At 41.3% G+C, this 21,687-nt stretch overlaps 1 protein-coding gene across 1 annotated transcript; it reads left to right on the top strand.

Moving 5' to 3' along the window:
- Window positions 1–732: 732 nt before the first annotated feature.
- srp68 (signal recognition particle 68) lies at window positions 733–18,195 on the top strand. Its single transcript, XM_061828838.1, has 16 exons — window positions 733–924; window positions 1,280–1,346; window positions 1,448–1,561; window positions 2,239–2,434; window positions 2,991–3,073; window positions 3,176–3,285; window positions 6,036–6,115; window positions 6,181–6,321; window positions 13,113–13,211; window positions 13,346–13,410; window positions 15,226–15,379; window positions 15,473–15,567; window positions 15,636–15,765; window positions 15,870–15,945; window positions 16,019–16,071; window positions 17,615–18,195. The coding sequence occupies exons 1-16, from the start codon at window positions 837–839 to the stop codon at window positions 17,840–17,842; spliced, it is 1,779 nt and encodes a 592-aa protein (XP_061684822.1). The 5' UTR covers window positions 733–836; the 3' UTR covers window positions 17,843–18,195.
- Window positions 18,196–21,687: the final 3,492 nt, after the last annotated feature.

Genomic DNA, 21,687 nt, shown 5'->3' with positions numbered 1-21,687 from the left:
ATGACTACCAAGAAACCTTGCATATTACCCAGGGCCAGATTTCCGTGACGTTAACTTTTCCCAAAATATGCTATGAAGCACTATCATAATAACATGGAAAAAAACTAACCATTTCTTTTTTTTTTTTTTTATAAAAACATGAAATTGTAAGTCAATCAGTTAGATATGTTTTGGGAAATAAGGACTCGCAATGGGAAAATATGTGCTAAACGCATTGTTCATTTGTTGTCTCTGTGACGTCCTATTTAAGACAGAAAATTTAAACTTAAACTTGTTTCCCCGCATTTTAAAATCCAATTCAATTTGCATAGTTCTGTATTATGAAATTTATCAAAAATTTCACAGAAAATGTGTTTTCTTGCTTATCCACTGATGAAGTTTGGGAAAATGTTTACATCGGTTTTTTCGCGAAAAACTGTTGGCCTATAAAGGTGAAGCAGAGAGTGAACAACAACAACCATAAACAAAACCTTGTTCAAGTGAATTAAGATCATCAGAAAAAAAATCCCTTTAAAAACAAACGTTGACAGTGTCAAAGTAAATCTTTCCAATTTACCTGTGGAATGTTATCTCACAGCCACGAAACTGGCGATTCTGGCGAGTATCAAGATGGCAGATAGCGACTTCAGTTTTAGTGGCCAATGAGCCATCCAATCTTTTTTTTTTTGTTTTTTTTTTTAGATCAGTAGTTCTGACATTACTCTGTATCCTCAACACACGGGGTCTTTGAACTCTCGCGAGGTCTTCCAGACACGCTTTCTCCTCCCTCCAGCGTGATTGGTCGGGATGTCTTTACTGTACTGTGTGGCTGCACTGAATTCAGTTAGCCTTTGGAAATGGCCACAGTAAAGCAAAACGAATCGAAAGTTTTCTCCTCAGAGGAAAATAAGGAAAACTCACTGGGCGGAGGAATTGGACTTGAAAGTATCTTTTTGTCGCGTTGTACATATTTTCTTTTGTGGGATAGGAGGAAAGGAACAAAGCAAAGCTCCAACGCTTAGCATGTTAGCTGCGCATGTCGGAGGCTAGCAATGTGGGCTACGTGTCACACTGACACAGGCTAAGTATTTTTCTAAAATTGCTTTCCTTAAAATTAAGTTACTAAAGACGGCAAATTCAAATAAGGTGAAAAGGCGTGCGTTATTCGTGTTGCTTATTCAGTCATGTACGGAAACACTAGTCAGTGCTTAAATACATTCATGGATTCTGTTAAAATGAGATGTTTGTTCTTCTGTGCGAAAAACAAACAAAAAATATGGCTCCTTAACAGTGGTCGTAGTCTTGCAAATCATCAAGGAGTCCCAGCAGCTGCATGGTCTCAGACACGGAGACTACCAAAGATATAGGTAAGATGCTGTCTGGTTCTGGATTGATTCCTGTAAAAAGATTACATATGTTTGATAATGTGACTCCAGCCATAAAGATATCTCCACCTAATCTTCTGCAGAGGTTACTGTTCTCGTAGACTGCGTCGTCTACGTAAGGCTCTTGGATTCAAGATGGGGAACCGGCACAAGTTTGTTGGGAAAAAAATAACTGTGGAAATGCTTTCAGACAGCAGGTAAGGAACGTTATTAAAAAGTGGAGCCTGACTGATTTTTTTTTTTCAGCCTGATGCTTCCACCAATATTTGGCAGAATAAAATTCTGATAATTGATTTATCAAATAATATATAAATAACTTATTTTTAGGTCCCTCAGTACTGGACAGCAATCAATATATGAATTACAGTCAGACTGTTTTGTAATAGTTTGTCATTAGTTAATAGTACCTGTGTAACTTAACAACAACAAAAACATTTTGGAATGCCATTATCTTTGTCTTATGGTAGGAAAACAGTCCCCTAAAAATGTCAATTTTTTCTTAATTTAAAAATGACTAATGTCAGTTGATAATTTGACCACGATAAGAAAAGAATGTACTGAAATAATGGTAATCTCTCAAATTAAAGTGTGAAGTTTTGACCTGTTTGGGTAACGGGAAGATATTACTGATTTTTTTATGAATGACAACAAGCGGATATGTAACTTGGGTTTAGCTTCTGCTATATAGAGAATGAGCATTCAATTGTTCAGCCTATCATTGTACCTTGCTGGAATAAATAAGCAAAGATACGTTTGTAGTAGATTAATGTTTTTTGTGAAAATGAAACATCACTGTGTGGGAGTCATTGATTTTAGAGAAGTGTAATGGCTTATTACTACCCAAAGGCTAATCCAATATGCTCCTGCTTTTTAGATATTTGTTGCTGGTTTTGATGGAAGCGGAGCGTGCATGGAGTTACGCAATGCAGTTGAAGCAAGAGGCCAACACAGAGCCTCGTAAACGTTTCCATCTGCTGGCCCGGCTCCGCAAAGCTGCCAAGCACAGTGAGAAGCTGGAAAAGCTGTGTGAGAGTCCCCGTGTTGATGCCAAGACAAAATTGGAAGCACAGGTATCCACATGCCTTTACTGATGACACTATATATTTTTCAAATGAAGAATGCAACAGTCTGGTGAAGTCAATGGGTTGGAGGTTTTATGTAGTTATTGCAAGTAGGGGTATGCCACTAAATATCACATGTTATTCACTTTAATCATGTCTGTGCAAAAACCTATGCTCACCTGAAAGTGTGGTTTCAAACAAAATGTGCTCTGTTTTAGGTGTTTAACCTATCGAGATGTAAATACCATAAGAAAAGCTGGAATTCAGCACTTTTGTCTCATTCATCTTTTAGCAGAAACCTAAGTCTTCAGTATACAACAAAAACAAAAGAAGTGACCTTGCTGCTGTAGTACCTTTGGAGGGGTTTGTGTGTGTGGTGTGTGTGTGTGTGTGTATGTGTGTGTGTGTGTGTGTGTGTGTGGTGTGTGTGTGTGTGTGTCTGTCTGTCTGTCTGTCTGTGTGTGTCTGTGTAAAATGCTACTACAACACTTTTTCCACATTGTGTAGTGTTTTTGCGTGAAATAATTCAGATTCTTTGTGGATCTGCTTGTTGTTCCTCCTGCAGGCCTATACATCATACCTGACTGGCATGGTAGAATTTGAACTTCAGGAGTGGAAATGTGCTATGGAGGCCTTCAACAAGTGCAAGTGAGCTCTTCTTCACTTTATATGTTCTGTTGACTCTCACCTATTGCATGTGGTAATTTAATGATAGTCGATGACTATAATAATGATTCATTTTTATTTAAGGACTATCTATGAGAAGCTGGCGAGTGCATTCACTGAGGATCTGGAAGCGCTCTATCGCCAGCGTGTAGACGAGATATCGCCTAACATCCGATACTGTGCTTATAATATAGGTAAGCAGGGCTGCCAAATGTTAGGGACGCTCCATAATTGTTTACTGAACGTTCACTTGTTGCAGCCCTAACACCAATTGTTCTGAAAATTGCGGGGCCAGTGGGGAAATCCGTATTCTGACATTACTGGAAAGTATGGGGCTGTGACTGAACAGAGTCATGAAAATTTCATTGAGTCTCATTAAATAAACAATATATTGATTTTAAAAAAAAAAAAAAAAAGGAAGAAAGCTGCTTGGTGCATGCTATTTAACTATCACCCTCTCTGACTCATATAAGCGCATTGTAAGTCACTGATTATTGCCTCCGTGGCAGTGGATATGCTACTTCTTATCATGGTTCTTTCACCTATTGTTTGTTTTCGCGAAGGGAAAAGGAAACAACTGAAAAGTATGATGCTAAGTTACCATGTCATGAAGTTGCACAACACCAAAATAAGTGATTGGGTTATACAGTTGAATGTGAGGCTTTGTAAAGCGCTTTGGGCAGTGTGTTGTAGAATAAGCGAGATTAACCGGTATGTACATTTAACTACACCCAAAAAGACACCGAATACGAGTCTAGGGATTTTCTTATATTTATAATATAAGATAGGATAACCTTTATTAGCCCCAGAATGGGAACATTTCCGTAATTTCAGTTGCAATAAAGTGTTCCCGTTTTATACATTCCTTACACCCCCGCAAATAAAGAAAACCATGAATAATGGATTAAGTACCAGCACATCTTTTATTTTTTATGAAACCTACCATATGATGGCACTCACAAGGCAGTGAGCAACAATTACATTTCACTATGGTTAGCAGAAGAAGCTTACATTGGCCTACACCAGGGGTGTCGATCAACAGGCAGTTTGTCGATCCCGATGGCGTGCCAAGAAAAAAAAAAGACATCAGCCGTATTTTTTTTTTTTTACTTTAGCTCACCACGCATGTGCAAACAACGACAGTACAGGAAAACACTCTGTCAGTGAGTTCCCCCTATTTTAAGCTCTCGCTTAAGAAATCATAACAAATATAAGCATGAATGCTGGAGTAAAGAAGACAAAAACGTGTCACTTTCATATGGAATGTGAGCCGGCTAAATTTATAATGTCATTTTTGAAGTGCATTTGCTTCATCTGTCAGTGGAGTGAAATGTGGAGCGGCATTTTTGAACTGCTTATGGAAAATGCGAAACTGACAAAGAAGCTGAGAATGAGAAAAGTGAACGAACTAAAGTCCAAATTGGCTGCAAAGCAGTCATTTTTCACACAATATAGTTCAACAGCGAAAGCCATCACCGGCCGAAGCGTCGTTTCTGAGTTCATCACATCATCGTTAATGACAAGAAGTTCTTCCAAGACGATCTTTTAAAAATAAGGCGTAAATATTATCTTCAATAAAGTCTCTGCAGCTGTAAAGGTGCTTTGAAGCCATGACTGATGTGTGGAAGGAGATCGGAGATTGTGTTTCTCACTGCAGTTGGACGAATCCACTGAAGTGAGTGACACAGCTAGTGTGCAGTTTCATGCGTATGGTGTTTAGTGATCATCAACGTGAAGTCAGTTTCAAAAAATGTTCAAAGTTAATTATGTTGTATAATATTGGCTCATGCAGTTATGCAAGGCACACAAACATACATTTACACTTGAAGAATCCTCAACATACTTTAAAATAAATATGTTTGGCATTTTGTAGTGCGTAGATCCTTGTGACTAGGTCATTCTATTTCATCATTGGTCATTCTAAAAAAAAAAAAAAAAGTCCCCCGTCGATTGCGAGAGGCTGGATGCTTGAGAAGTAGATATTGGGGTAAAAAAGTCTAGGCACCCCTAGCCTATACAATGCCTGTGTAGGCAGGTCATGACTGATGATGTTGTACACACTCACAGTGTCACATTGGAACTAAAATGATCACATTACAGCAAATAGAATAGCATCGCTGGCAAATAATAAAACCATAGAATAACTCATGAAATAATTGACACAGAAGCCTTGCAGACATAACATTTGCCAATGTTGGAACTCTGTGTGCACATAAGGTGTACCACATTGTAAGGCGCCATGTGTAATGTGGCACCTCATCTATTTAGAAGAGAGTTTAAGGCCTTTACGATCGTAATAAAAAATGTCAATTAAAAAAAAAAAAAAAACTCGGAGACCGAAATCTGCAAACGATGACTGTGAATAGGCAAAGGGACACTGTAGTGGATATCGGAATGTTAATATGAATTATAAATAGCATAGAAGAGAAGACATCTATACAAGTACAATCACCTAATCTAAACCATCTCAATGCATAAATATTCTAGTTCAATTTATCCATCCATCCATTTTCTTAGCCGCTTATCCTCACAAGGGGTGTGGGACAATTCAATTTATCAGCAATATTATTTGTTTGCTTGGAAAATTGATTGCTGTTTGAATTTACTTTTGAGGTCTGATTAATCTGATGGACTTAATGGGCTTGCTTTTTTTTTTTTAAACCAAGGTTGAAAATGGAATTGGTAAAGGTGAATTAATCCATCTCCAAGACCCTCGTGAGGATAAGCGGCAAAGAAAATTGATGGATGGAATTAATCCATACAGAGAGGTTTTTGACATTGGCGTAAAAATCTTGTACACTTTAATTCAGGCCCCAACCGCCATTATAATATCTATGTATTTCTCTAGGTTACAGTTCTGGCTAAGCGTGGTAGACAAGAGCAACGTATTACTAACACATTGTATTTTAAAACAGTAAACACCTTGTCTTTTGCTGTCTGGCAGGGGACCAGAATGCCATCAATGACTTAATGCAGATGAGACTGACTGGTGGAGGTGGAGGCATGATGGCTGAGAAACTAGAGGTGAGAACATTGATGATGCTCACTGCTTGCAAATGGACCAACGGTCATTGCTCTTCCATCCCCAGACCTTGATTACTCAGGCCAGAACCAAGCAGGCAGCCACCATGAGCGAGGTGGAGTGGCGTGGCAGGAGTGTGCCTGTCAAGATCGACAAGGCCCGCATCTTCCTGTTGGGTCTAGCAGACAACGAGGCCGCCATTGCTCAGGTCAGTACTGCATCCAAAATCACCACGTCGCGATGGTGCCTCTTTCATGTCACAATTGCCTGTTAGAGCTTGAAAATATAAAAATGTCTTAAAGTAAGTAAAAACGGCTGCTGGAAATAACCTAAAGGTGCTGAGGAAACTTCCCCCTGTGGCGTCCTAGCCAACACAATCTGTAGCAACACCTGTGACTTGGAGAAGAACTGAAGTATATACACAAAACTGCATGCGTGGGTTGCGCTAAAGTATAAAGGTAAACTACGTGGAGGAGACCTGCAGGGATGTCAGTGTGGTCGGCGCACGCGCAAGGACAGTGTGCCCTTGCCCATTCGCGGTCTCCCAATTTCACAGATTTTGCGCTGTTTTTTTTTTTTTTTAATTTACCATATTTTCACAATGTTAGCAGTCTTAAATTATCTTCTAAATAGATGAGGTGCCACATTAGACACGCCAGCTGACATTGGGGTGCACCTTAAAGCTCAAGTGTCATCAAACGGAAAATTTTTTTATATATTAATGAAAAACCCACAACCAATATGGTCCCATGTGTTTTTTCACCACAAAACATGATTTTGACGTATACAGCTTTTTGTAACTCCCGCCATGAAAATCCTCTCGAGGGATTTGTTTTCGAGAAGAAGCAGGAAGTGACGTAAAGGACAGCGGCGCCCCCTCGTGGACTCATTTGTTTCCATTAGTTTTACCTCCGGGAAGGTAGCTCGTTGTTCCTTCGTGTTAGCCAAAATGCCGGCTCATTGCATTGCTGGACATTGCTTGAACACTCGGGAGAATTGAATTACCCTTCATAAGTTTGAAAGAGACCCTGTTCGTTGTGAAAAATGGATTGCATGGGTGCAGAGGACGAGAGCTTCGTGGGTTCCAAATAACAGGTAGGTGTGTATACAGCTCCCAAAAAAAAAAAATAGTTTGGGGCGGACCACGTAATCGGTCCCTCTCATAACGTAGCAAAAGTTCCGCGTATGAAATGTGTCGATGTGCACGTCGCCCAGCCAACAATGTCTCGATAGTGTTCGAGTACTGCTGCGACTTTGACAGAGATATTCGCATTTTTCCGACGCCCCTTCTGACACCGAAGTTCTTTTCAAATAGGACAACACCACACAACCAAGTGAAGTTACCAGGGCAATATTACACTTTTGTTTCGAGCCCTCAGGGCAATATTACACTATTGTTTCGAGCCATATTCAGATGATATCCGATCACAGCCAAACCGCATCCCTGTCCGATCCACTTCCGCGGCGAAGATGAGCCATCGCGGCTCATTGCAGCCGGCCAGTGTGGCTTATGACGGAGCCGAGCGGTGCTGTTTTAGAGTGTTGTTCACAAACCCCGCAGTACTGAGCAACACAGTTGAGCCGGGGCGCTTTATGCGCGCACGCAGATGAGTGAGGCATTCTCGGCTGGGTTCTTCTGAGCCGTCCCCGTCCGCAAATCCCGATGCACAGCCTTCGCGGAAGCAGTGACCGCCGAATGTGGCGCCTCAGCCGGTGTGGCTGATTTTCGGAATCTATTCTCCCGAGTGTTCAAGCAATGTCCAGCAATGCAGTGAGCCGGCATTTTGGCTAACACGAAGGAACAACGAGCTACCTTCCCGGAGGTAAAACTAATGGAAACAAACATGTCCACTTGGGGGCGCCGCTGTCCTTTAAGTCACTTTCTGGTTCTACTCGAAAACAAATCCCTCGAGAGGATTTTCATGGCGGGAGTTACAAAAAGCTGTATACGTCAAAATAATGTTTTGGGTTGAAAAAATGCATGGGCCCATATTGGCTGACGTTTTTTCATTAATAACATACTAAAAATCATCAATTTCATGACAGGAGCCCTTTAAGTGCACACTGAGTCCCAACATTTGTAAATGTGTGTCTTGTCCAACGAAGTTCACTTAAACACACTGGTGATACTGTTAGCATGCATGCATGCCAGCACGTGTTTTACCATATGATGGCACTCACGAGGTAATGAGAACCAATTGCATTTCACATGTTTAAGCACAAGAAGTTTACATTGCTCCACTGACAATATTGTAGACACTCCCGGTCTACATCAAAACTAAAATTATCACACCACAGCAAACAGAATAGCATAACTAGCAAATAATAAAACAAGTAACAGATTACTCAAGAAATAATTGACACAAAACATGCACTCTAAATGCTATTTACATGCTTCCAACATGCTTCACGGCACTCTCGAAGCGGCGCTTTGTGGCCCTACGAACCTCCATGGTGCTGCAAAGCATGGTGGAAGCATTTAAATGGGGTTTAAAGTGATTGTTTTGTGTCAATTATTTCTTGAGTCATTCTTTTACTTGTTTTATTCACGGTGTGTTCAAGTGTACTTCAGTGGATAAGTCACACAACAATTGTGCACATAAGATATGCTGTCCATTTTGGTGAACATTTAAGACTTAAGTGCATTTCATGGTTTCAAAAATATGGTACATATCACACATGGGTATATTAAGACTCTAAATCCCAATTTGTTACCTGTCTTGACAGTAACAGATGATGGCCATAGCAAAATCGAATTCATGTCAGTTTTTGGACATTGAGTGAGCTTAACATTTTTTATGCACACATTGAGCATTATAGACTGTCCAATGTTACATGAGTGAAAGGTAGAATACAACTCTTTAACTGTTGCTTTTCCCGCAGCACATGCATTGAGAGGAAATGGTGAGAGAACTGGAGTTACACGATGGCTTTATGCATTTAGCTAATATGCATCTAATGTAATGTAAGCTAACATTTTTTAGCAGATTCCATTCACTATGAACTGGAGGTGCCATGTGATTAAATACAGTGTATCTATCAGAACAGAGGCTAGAATTTGATGGGAACATAATTGATCACACAAACGACAGCAGATGGAGGCAAAGTAACACAGTTCTAACCAAACTCACACAGGACATGACAATGTTCTTTTTGAGTTTGTATTTCAAAATTCTGAAACTATGTTCGCTCTTTCAGGCCCGGTCGAATCCCAATTTGAATTGGCACCAATGTGTGCACACCGCGACACCCCAAAAGTGGCATAATTACCTATGTTCCATTATACACTGTGCAATGACATTAAATATTGTAATTCTAATTTCTAATTGAAACAGTTTTCTGCAGAAAAACTTTCGACAATATTGCCTCAAAATTCAGTTTGTTTTTTTTTTTCTTGGGGTGATGTGACTGAAACCCTTTTGTGGTTATCTTTCTGTTCCAACGATGGCAAACTATAAAACGGGCAATGGAACTTACTACAACATAGAAACAGGTCTGGATGCTCAGTGTCAGATGACAAATAATATGAGCAGATGGTGTGCCAATTTCAGTAACATCTTTACAGGGCCACTATCATGAAATGCATCATTTTTAGCATGTTATTAATGGAAAAACCGGGAGCCGGTATGGACCCATTCATTTTTCACTTGAAAACATAATTTTGACGTGTATGGCTTTTTGTAACTCGCGCCGTGAAAATCCTCTCGAGGGATTGTTTTCGAGAAGAAGCAGGAAGTGACGTACAGGGCAGTAGCGCACTCAAACGGACTTGTTTGTTTCTATTAATTTTACCTGTGGGAAGGTAGCTCTTTCTTCCTTCATGTTAGCCAAAATGCTGGCTCGTTGCATTGCTGGATATTTCTTGAACATTTGGGAGGATGGATTTACCCTTCATAAATTTGCAAGAGACCTGGTTTGTCGTGAAAAATGGATTGCACGGGTGCAAAGGACGAGAGCTTCGTGGGTTCCAAATGACAGGTAGGTGTTTATAGAGCTACTAAAAAAAAAAAAAAAAAAACAATAGTTGAGGGGGAGGACTTAATCCTTTCAGAACATAAGAAAAGATCCTTGTCTGTAAGTCAGAGATGATAAATGCAAGGCAAAGCTAAGCAAATGTATTTGTATAGAGCATTTCATACACGAGGTAACTAATTGTGCTTTCCATAATTAAAGGCATTTGAAAGGAAAGAGATAAAACATTTAAAATGGGATAAAATGTGTCAATGTGCCCGTTGGCGCCGTGTCCGCCTATCACGGCTTCGGCTGGGGTGGCTCATCTATGCCGTGTGGAGGTGGATCGGATGGGAAGGTGGTTTGGCCTCATGCGGTTTGGCCGTGATCCGCACATCTAAATATGGCTTGAAACAATAGGGAAATATTGCCCCAGTCACTTCACTCGATTGTGAGATGTTCTCTTCTTTGAAAGGAGCTTCCGTCTCCCATAGTAGGTGGGCGGACGAGCTGCCGCCGAAGCTATGCCTCGCGGATGAGCCTGGCTTCGGCCGGGTTTGCTCATACATACCGTCTGGGAGTCTGTTATTAGTTAGAAGTGATCTGCATATCATCTAAATATGGCCTGAAATGATAGAGTAATATTGCCCCGGTCACTTCACTCAGTTGTGAGATTTTCTCTTCTTCGAAATGAGCTTCTGTGTCAGAAGGGGCGTGTTTGTCTCCCATAGAAGGGGCCACAGCGTGTTTTCAATGGAGAATGTCCGGGTGATGTCACGGACAGAGGATGCAGCCAATATGGCGACCACTTGGATATCGAATGACACTTTGGCAACTTTGCGCATGGATGACGCGCTCTCCGCTCATATTTCTTTTTTTGTACAGACATTCAAGTGAATGTTCTACTTTTTTTTTTTTTCAATATCTATTTTAGAATGTATATAAGGGATGACACTTGGGCTTTAAAAACACCACAGTGATATTCTTGCCCTGCAACAACCTTGTTCTCTCTCCATTAGCTTAGAGTTAGGTGCCTTCAAAGAGAAAGTAGTTTTAAGTTATTTCATTTGTTCTTTTTTTAACTATAGCAAGTTATATACTTCATGTATCCTAGTAAAGGTCTGCTCTACTGTCATACACTTTTCATGTCTTTGCATGAGTCTCAATGTAAAAGTGTATACATGTAGTTTACTGAATTTTCAATGAATGTCATTGTCATCATTTTAGTCTCAGTTGGCAAATCAGAACTGCCTCCAGTCATTCCTGTGGGTTTTGTCGCAAGCATTTCTTGTGGGCACTCCCCTCACACCCTCTAGCATTCAGCTCCAGTCTTCATACAGTTACATTCTGTTCATATCAGTACACACACAAATGCAGGACTACACCCAGTTTGTGTGTGTGTGTGTGTGTGTGTGTGTGTGTGTGTGTGTGTGTGTGTGTGTGTGTGTGTGTGTGTGTGTGTGTGTGTGTGTGTGTGTGTGTGTGTGTGTGTGTGTGTGTGTGTGTGTGGACACTAGTATTTCTAGTGACTTGAAACAATTATGATCTGAGAGTGCTAGGTGTAGATGCGGGATTCGGAGGATGTTACGTCTTGTCTTTTACACACTGTTATCTCATCAGTTTGTCCCTGCTCCTTGGAGTGAAGAGCCACATTGTGCACCTTCCTCCCCTTGTCAGTCTGCAATATGCATGCAGCCCTCCTGCTCAACCGCAGAGAATGTGAACAGGCCAAGCTAGTTGTGCTGGGCGTTGTCAGGGTGTTTGTGCTAAATGCCATCGTCACCCCGGAGGTGTACATCTCATCTGGCTCATCACAGTTATGTTTGCAAAGACTGTCATTCACTTTACAGCTTCCTAAAGTAAATGCGGTCTTGGAAAAAAAAACATCAAAATTAATAATAATCACATTTTATTTGCTGACCTTCACGACTTTCCATAATGTAATCTATGGACTTTTTTTCTCATGTTTGCATGGTGTGGAGCCATAATATCAATGACCAGTACCTTACAACTGTAGAGTTTATGCAAGTTGAGTGCAGGAATGCATCAGTACTCTGCTGGCCCACATACTACTTCCTCCTCCATCATCACCAAGCCTGCATTCTTGCTTCAAGTCTCACACTTAAAGTACTTGAGCTTCAGAAGCCTGTGTGATTGACTTTCATGAGTTTGTGACTTTAATCAGGCAGAAAGTTTAATGCAAGTGTCAAATTCAGGTGTTGTTCCAGCTGAACTTTTGCCTCCCACATTCCTTCTTTTTCTGAAGATATTTGTCTTACTTGTTTAAAGGCAGACTCTCTTTAAAAATGTTGTGTGGTGTTTGCATGTTCTCCCCGTGACTGCATTGGTTTTCTCCAGTTACTCTGGTTTCCTCCCACATCCCCAAAAATTAACAGAGGTTAATTGTAAACTCTAAATTGCCCGTAGGTGTGAATGTGAATGCTAATGGTTGTTTATATGTGCCCTGCGATTGGCTGGTGACCAGTTCAGGGTGTACCTCGTTTCTCACCCAACGATATCTAGAATAGGCTCCAGCACGTCCACGACCCTTGTGAGGATAAGCAATATGGCAGCTAAAAGCTAACTCGCAACTGAGCAACATAGCCAAACGATATGACGTCACTTTGTACTTGCGCAGGAGGGGAGGGAATTTTCGCTCGAAAGTATACGGCCCAACCCTGAGACGTTATGGAGCTGTGTTCCCGAAAATTCAAACAGTGAAAAAGATGCTTAAGCTATATCTCAACATTTCATATTATTTTCACGTTTTCAGCACTTCAAACATTTTTAATGGATTTAGAAATTGAACACAGGTATCGTCTTTGAGCCTTTTCAGATGTGCCTTTTGTGTAATCCTTTCCAGTAAGTATGTTGTGACATCGTCCACATATGAGAACAGATGCATGTAATCTGTTACTTCGCTGTGAAAATACACAATGGCCAATGAAAACATTGGTTCTTATGAATTGTGTACCCAACTTTGTGTTTTTTTGGCACTAAATTTTTAGTTGCTTGTAATCCAATATCCTTGTTTCCTGTTTTGAGAAGGCAGCCAATGAGGACACCAAAGAGCATCTGTATGAGACCCTGCTGGCCGAGTGCCGCGACACCATCCAAGCAGTCCGAGAGGAGCTCAAGGCTGAGGCGGTACGATTAGGTCACCACAAAATTAGCTTTTATTTTCTTCTTTTTTAAGCCCAAGTGGAAGGTGTTTTTCTGACTTCCAAGTCTATCTTTACTTAAGATGTCTGAGGAGGTTTGGTTATTGATTGTGCTTGTAGAAACAGCGAGAAAGGAGCTCTGATGGTGAGAATGGGAAAGTATCTAACATGCAGTTCCTGCACAGGTAATTTGTCTTATGTGATCTACCTTTTACATAGCCACTCTTTGTGTTGTCATATTGAGTTCAACCTTCTTGTTTTTGTGTAATCCATTGATAGTTGTCTTTACACACAACATTCCGCAAAGAGAATTTCTTGAATATTTTTTTTCGCAGTAGTTTCATGGTGGACTGGCGATAACTCCCGGTACTTAAATAGCGCAACAACATAGCAGTGACACGGCATGCAAATTGCTGATGAATTAAACAAGGAATCTAGTTTAGACACATTTTGTGCTGTATGCTGACATTTTGCGAATGTACACAACAGGCTTGAGTCCTCTGTTGTAATCTGTGTTTTAAGTAACAGTTGTTTTCTTCAGATTCCACTTTTATGTTCCATTTCAACACAGATTTAAAAATAATGCGGCCACCACTCAGACAATATCTTCCTCCATACCACACTAGTGTACTTTGCTTGCTTGCGGCCTGTATCATATTAAAAGTATGAGAACATACTTAAAGTAAGCCTTAAATGATCTGGTCATGTTTGAGTTGACAAGATGAAGCCCAGTGATGGTAAAAAAAAAAAGGGGTGTGGTGGTATCAGAAAACAAAGATTTTATTGTACTAGTCTCACATTGTCCAATTGTTAATGACTAAATTTGTCTTGTAGTCAGATCCGGGCATTATGTGTGCTTTGTCCAACACAGCTGACATTTTTTTAAATTAATAACTTTATTGGGGGTCAAATATTTACAGTATAAGGTCTAAAGACACTCGGCAAGGGTAAAAACAGTTTGGAATCTAAATGTACTGGATACGATGGCGACGTGGACTAAATGTATTTTGCCAAGCACAGCAGTGATGTCATTTATCGGATCAGCAAATTATGACATTAAAACCAATCAACATAAAAGGCTAATGTAAAGTCCACACCACAGCCTTGCTCCATGTGTAGCAGAGACTTACAAACAACAGACAGACTTAACTGGTGTTTACTAACTCACGAGCTAATGAGTTAGCAAGCTAGTTTGCGAGCTAATGAACTAGTGAGTTTAAGAGTGAAACGCCAAGATCCACTGCCGCAGTTGTTTAAAGGTCCCATGTTTTGTCTATTTAGACTTCCATAGAGTAACTCTCTAACATGGACTTTAATATAAATATCAATTCCATTTTAACAAAAAAAAACACCCTAGTTTTTGTCATACAAGTGTCCAGAAAAGGCCCCTCTGACAACTACTTCTTTTTGACCCAGGTTCATATCCCCTTCGTTCATATTTGACTAAGAGCACCCTCTTTCCTCTGATTGGGTGTCTCAGAGTAGAAGAGCCACTTGTGAGAGCACACATTTGTGATGTTGACCACTCTGGCTCGGGAGCAGAGAGGCAGGGGAAGAGTTTAACAAGTAACGTAGATGAGCTCGAGAAATTTGAATAGCCTGATTTCAGTCCTCTTGGCTGAACGTACTGTATTGAACTTTTTTCAGATATGTGGATTTTGGCAAACCATCCAGTTATTTGTTATCCCTGAAGCCTTTGATAATAGCCTAGGACTTTATTTACCACCGTCCCAAAACAACACAGTTTGGTAATCTTTCTGTTGGGGCATCAAATCAACTCTGATCTTGTGTGGATTATTTCAGCCGACTCCACCCCAGAAAAGTTAATCTCCAAAAAGTTGGGCAAGCTCAAAAAAGTTTAAAAAACACTGAGGTATATAGTATGACTTTATGCATCTGGTGACGACACATGTATTGATACAAATACAAAAGTAAGAATGGTTATCATAGATTTGTAGCACATTCAAATGTTTGCTTAAGCTGGTGGTGTCCTGCGCCAGCTACCTGAGCTACATCAAGCTGTGCACGCTGGTGAAGCGGAATGAGAGCATGGCGCACACGCTGCAGGCCAAGCTACAGGAGCCTGAGGGGGATGAGAATAAGAGGGGCCCCCGTCCACAAGACCTCATTCGCCTCTATGACATCATCCTGCAGGCAAGTGTCTGGACATACAACATGACATAACCACTATGTCTGTCATCCAAACATGGCACCTAGAACAGGCCTCTCTTGTTTCCCCACCCCCAGAGTCTGGCCGAACTCTCCTCACTACAGGGCCTGGAGGATGACCACGCCTTCCAAAAAGAGGTTTCCCTCAAGACACTGGCATACAAAGCCTACAGGTCAGCCACTGTACGTGACGTATATGTCGCATACCTTTTGATATTTATAGTGTTTGTTACCTTTCTAGGTGCTTTTACATTGCCCAGTCTTATGTTCTGGTGAAGAAGTGGAGCGAGGCTCTGGTGCTCTATGAGAGGGTGCTCAAGTATGCCAAGGAGGTGCAGTCTAAGGCCAAGAGCATGAACAACAGCTTGAAGGTTGGGAGCAACAGTGGTGTTAATGTTGACCTGAAATGTATCCTGTTGTAACCTGTTATGAAGCCTCTGAATTGTATTGTTGACATTGTTTGTGATGTTGACAGGATCTCCCTGATGTTCAGGAGCTCATTGCTAAAGTCAATGCAGAAAAATACTCTCTTCAAGCGTCCGCTATTTTAGGTAAGGACTTTTAAAGCTGCGCACATTTTTTTGCCTGATGGAGCAAACGGACCACATGGTATGTTTGTTTCAGACACTGGCGAGATTGTTGACGTTCCTGCGCCACAGCCTGTCAAAGACAACACGGTAAGTGGGAACAATTTTTTGAAATTACTTTTAAAACATTTTGGCTTAATGTTGTGCAGGATTCACACAGTCAGGAGTCTGAAAATACAACAAAAAACGCCCGTGGTGTGCATTATGATGCTCGTTTTCATCATTGTGTGATTTTGGAGATTTCTACTGTATGAGTACATAAACGAACGATCGTTTGAGGTGATAGTAAATCAATGAGGTCTGCAGACACATTTAAGTCACTGGCGACATCTTCATCACGTCGTTAGGGATTCAATTCTTCAGTCATACATTGTGCTGCTTCAAAAACCAGGTCTAGCCCATCTCCTTGCAGAGTCGGCATATGAGACACAACCTCCGTGGATATGTGGGCTGGATCAGATGTATTTAATCCATAATTATGTGAACAGCGGGCATTGAACGCTCTGAATCATTGCATAAAGCAGTTAATTTTTAGCCTGTTTTTATTTTTTTATTACCCCATTGGCCAGCATGGTGTAGAGTGGCACATGCAGGATCGGGATAGATTCATGAAGTTGGGCATATTTAAGTCACATATGGTTATCATCCAGCCCATACTTGCATCATGTCAGCTATAGCCGCACTGGCCAAGTGATAAAGCTTCTTTCAGTTATGAACAGAGAGCTCTCTCCATTAATGTGTCACTGTCATTGCAGCTTATAAGAAAATAAATCAGTTGAAACCCCAAAGTTGGCTATGTTGATCTCCACAGCCCCTTTTGTTAAATACGCTGTCTGCAAGATGACAACCTGGTCACACCCCCACCCCCCAACCCGGAGATAAGTCACGTGCTGTGATGAATTTTTGCTAGTCAGCAAAATATAGCCCTAATTCTTTGGCACACCCTGGTTCTGATGCCTTAAAAGAGGGTTGGCCACCCAGTCAAAGAAGAAGAGCTACATCATACACATTAAAAAGCCGTAGAGCCATTTCATAATCATGGATATCATTCACTCCTCAGACACATGCCTTCGCTCAGCCAGATTTATTGTGAATGTCACATACCAAAGTGATAAGAAAAATTGACTCTTATACCATACCATGGGCCAGTAATTTGAAAAAAATAAAATGGTGTGCTCTCTTACACATATGATATGTGCCGGCACAGTTGAAGATCTGGTAACATTTTCTGAACAACAAGACAAGCAACAGCCGAGGTCGTCCTGCTCTGGGTTAAGTCTTCCTTCTGTTGTTGCGCAACTAAGCTGGGTGGCGGGAATAGAGGCAGACTTCCCCAGTAGCCATCACGCTACCTTCCTTCTCACCCTTTTGCTGCGTAGTCCCGGCTCACTCACAGGGTGACGCACAAAGCACAGACACACTGAGCTTGTTGTCACAATACCCCAACAACTGTAAAAATCTCAAGCAAACTGCACATACAAATACCATAATAAACATCACGCAAGCGTTCAGAACTTTGATATGCTTTTGTGCCTTCATTTAAGCCACATGCGGCTCGAGAGCGGCAGGTTGGCCACCCCTGCCTAAAACATGTATGTGTCATTACGGTAATGGTGTCCTCGTTGATTTCCAGCCTCTGTGCGACCGCTTGGAGACGTTCCGCCTCGACCCGTCCCTGGTGGGGAAGCATCCCAACCTGGTGCACTTCCCGCCTGACTTCCAGCCCATCCCATGCAAGCCTCTCTTCTTTGACCTCGCTCTCAACCACGTGGCCTTCCCGCCCCTGGACGGCAAGGTGGAGCAGAAGGTCAAGGGCGGCCTGACCGGCTACATCAAGGGCATCTTTGGATTTGGCAGCTAAAACACAAAGAAGTAGGGCAAGTGGAGGAAAACAAAAATGCCCCCGGAGTCACATGTTAGAATCATCTTTCTTTGAATGATTACTTTCAATGCCTCCGAATGAAACAAGCTGAAACAAGTTTTCAATATCATGAAATCTACCTGCCATCTTTTTAATGACTTGTCATGGTTTGACCGGTTAACCATGTCTTAATATTTATAGCCAAGTTGTAGTCCCCAGAGCCTTCAATTTTTCTTTTCTTTTTTTTTTTTTTCTTCTTCCTCTGAAAGGCTACTGACACATTTCATGAAACAACTGTAAAAACGTGTCAGCTCAAACGCACCATTTGTTTTGTTTGCCTTGTCCCTTTTCCTCTCTCCAGCTTTGCCCCAATTTTATTTCCTCTCATTTCTGAGATCACGTAATCACTGCGTTCTGTGTCACAACAGCCAACAGGTTTAGCCGATCATTGTCCCTCTCAAAAAGCACAAGGAACTCGTTGCTTCTTGATACCTAGATGGTGCTCAAGTCAAGTGCAGTGAATTTAGCCAAGCTTGTAGGAAAGAAAACTGAGGCAAAGTTCATGCTTGTTGACTGGCATGGTTACCATTTTTTTAACGCAAAATAAAGCCGGTGGCTAGTTGAGTGTTTAGATCAGCGATTCACCAGCCTTTTGCTGTCTTACAGGTGACTTCCTGTGGGAGATGGAAATGAAGGTCTGTTTCAATCTTTTCAAATGGCTCACAACAAATGAGTACGCCATCACAGTTTTCATGGGACAATGCTGGCGAACTGACACTTGGCTAGAATGCAAAGTAATTGATATACGGCTTGAATAGCTTGAATGTAAAATTATATTTAAACCACTGGCAACAAATGTGAATACACCCCCAAGTGGAAATGTACCAAGGTTTTGTTAAACAGCTGTGTTGTCTTGTCAAGTGTGCTGCAGCTCTGTTCCAGGGTAACGGGGCCATTTTGAACTTCCACTGATCAGTACGAGAGTGATTATTTCAGAAAATAGAACACCTGCTTCCCATTCGCACCTGAGACTGTAAGACTAACTAGTCACGTGACACCCGGGAGGGCAAATGGCTAGTTTGGACATTTTCATTTAAGGGTGTACTCCCTTTTGTTGCCAGCAGTTTAAACGTTAGTTATTTTGGAGTGACAGTAAGTGTTGCTTCTATACAAGATGAGCACTGTGTCCTTAAAACTGTAGCGAAGTGTTATTTCTTCAGTATTGTCCCACGAAAAGTATTTTAAAAAATGACGGGTGTACTCGGGGTTATTATTGTTTATAACATGAGTCTGCTGCCTGATGACCATGTTGAATAGAGTCTTAAAAAATTGACTTTGAAAACTTTAAAAGCATCACAAATGACTGCGCTTCATGAATTCTAGTTATACATATGTAGTTATTCTGGCAAACCACAAATGTAATGATCCCTGAGACTATTGGACTGTACTGATTGTCTAAGACTTTATGCTTTGTCACCTAATTACTCACAATGCAGGGGGGTCCTTGCTTTGACGGGGATCCGTTTGTTCTAAGGCGGTGACGTAAACAGACTTCCAAGTCATATAGTAGTCATAGTTACAGTTAAGTTCAGTATTTGTATGAAAAATACCTAAGCATTACATTTGAAACAAATGAAAAACTCTATCTGACTTAACTGAGGGTGCCTTCTTGTGCTGCTTGAAAATGTATTTCTACATCAGTGTGCAAAGTAGTAGTACTAGTTTGTGACCTTTGTAACCTTCAAATGTTAAGTTGCAGCTGTAAACTTAGGACCCCCTGTATTTTTCTGCTTCCTGAGTTGTTTTTTTTCCCTCATTATTATAAAGTTATTTGTCCAATAGAAGTGACATGGATGATCTAAAGACATAATTAAAATATATTTGCGGCAAATGTTTACGTCCGTTTCATTCAGCTCGAAGAGGGCTGCATTTTTCAGACTAGAATGTGATTGTGAAAGTTTATAAACAGCTGTGTGTGTGTGTGTGTGTGTGTGTGGTGTGTGTGTGTGTGTGTGTGTCAATCTGAGTTCACGCAATATGTGGGATGTCTAAGTTGGGCGTGGATGTGTGTAGATTATCATAGCTTGCATTAACCTACAAGGTGTGTTTGTTGCTCACCGGCAAACTGCGTTCTTTCTTGCATTTTTAACATAGTGGAGGAACCAGCGCTTCTTTTTGGAAGCATGTCGAGCTTCCATGTTTCACCTGCCTCACTTGCACATTCCATTGCCACGCAGAAATGTGCCCTGCCTGGATGGAGCGAAGATGTGGCGGGTTAAATCGATATAAGGACTATTGTGTGTTGTGCATCACTTGGGCCCCTCTAGCTTTCCCATCATTCTTTCATAGGCCTTTAATCATACAACCCTACCTCATCCTATTTCTATTTGACCTGCTGACATTGTGTTTGTCTGGGAAGCAACTTCACCGTTCAAGTATTTGCAGGGGTGCCAGGTTCCCCTCCACTGTTTACCACATAAAAATGGAGGGCTGGGGGAGCACACTTCATGTGCTTAGGAAAGATGCTCAGACAATTGAATATGCTGTAAATATTGTACTATGCAACACAGTGATAACAGTCATCAAAGGGAGAAAATATGAAATCACCTGGACTGGAGATTCCTCCAAAATTAATAAAACACTGGTCAGGGATGCTGCAGAGAGGCCTACAATAACATTGAAGAGATCTGCAGAAGTACTGGCCAGTTAGTACAAGTGCAACCATCTCCATAGGGTGGTAAGATCGGGTGGCTTATCTTTCAAAGAAAAAGACTTCTCATCACCAAAAGATCGCCACACCTGAGAGTGAAGCACACTGGTGGCAGCAGCCTGGTTTGGCTGGAACAAGGGTCTGAGAAAAGGTGGAGGGATTTCAAATATGATCAGTTCCAAAATGATTAGTACTGCTAGCACATCACTTGCAAGCTTCTGCTTGGGGAAAAAAATGTCAGTAAAAGCCTACTTGAACAGATGATCGTCATTTTGGCTTACCTGACTTCCAAGACACTTGAAATTATGGCCGATAGCTGACGACTCTCAATTAAGATGAATTCTAATGTGATTAGTTCCATCTGATCACAGCCACATGTCCAGTTCATAATAGTGTATGCATGCTTTTTCAATCAAATTATATCACTTTATTTTTCATTGCCCTCTTGAAAAGATGTCTTTTTTTTTTTGCGTTGTACAAGTTCTGGGTGCCACACCTGTAGAGCTCTGAGTTCACACAGTTCCGAGGACCGGGGTCCGAATTCCGGCCTCGCCTGTGTGGAGTTTGCGTGTTCTCCCCATGCATGCGTGGGTTTTCTCCGGGAACTCAAATTTCCTCCCAGATACCCAAAAACATGCAACATTAATTGAACACTCTAAATTCCACGTAGGTGTTATTGTGAGTGCGGCTGTCTGTGTCTGTGCCCTGCGATTGGCTGGCAACCAGTTCAGGGTGTAGCCCGCTTCCTGCCCGTTGACAGCTGGGATGGGCTCCGGAACTCCCACATCCCTCGTGGGGATCAGGAGCTAAGAAAATGGATGGATGGATGAATCTGATGAGGTTCATTACAAGAGCTGGAGATAAAACATGAATATCTTCCAGTTGATATAGAAAAACATTGTCAAAATGATACTCTTTCCTGTAATAGGAAATTTCATCACACAAGTTTTAGATTGTGTACACATTTGCAGTCAACTTACTGCACCAAAGTTTGAGAGAAAAAATATTTTTGCAAAGAGGATCATATAAGTACAGTATATCTATCTTCACTCTTCCACTCCACAGCCTGGGCTCAGATTGGGACAAAATCATACCAAGGTGAGGACGCACCTGAGTCTGTGTAAGTGGAACTGTG

Source organism: Syngnathoides biaculeatus, chromosome 9 (assembly GCF_019802595.1).
Source record: "Syngnathoides biaculeatus isolate LvHL_M chromosome 9, ASM1980259v1, whole genome shotgun sequence".
In the NCBI taxonomy this organism is placed as follows: domain Eukaryota; kingdom Metazoa; phylum Chordata; class Actinopteri; order Syngnathiformes; family Syngnathidae; genus Syngnathoides; species Syngnathoides biaculeatus.
Note: the sequence above shows the minus strand (reverse complement) of the source record. Positions and strands in the feature narration are given on the sequence as shown.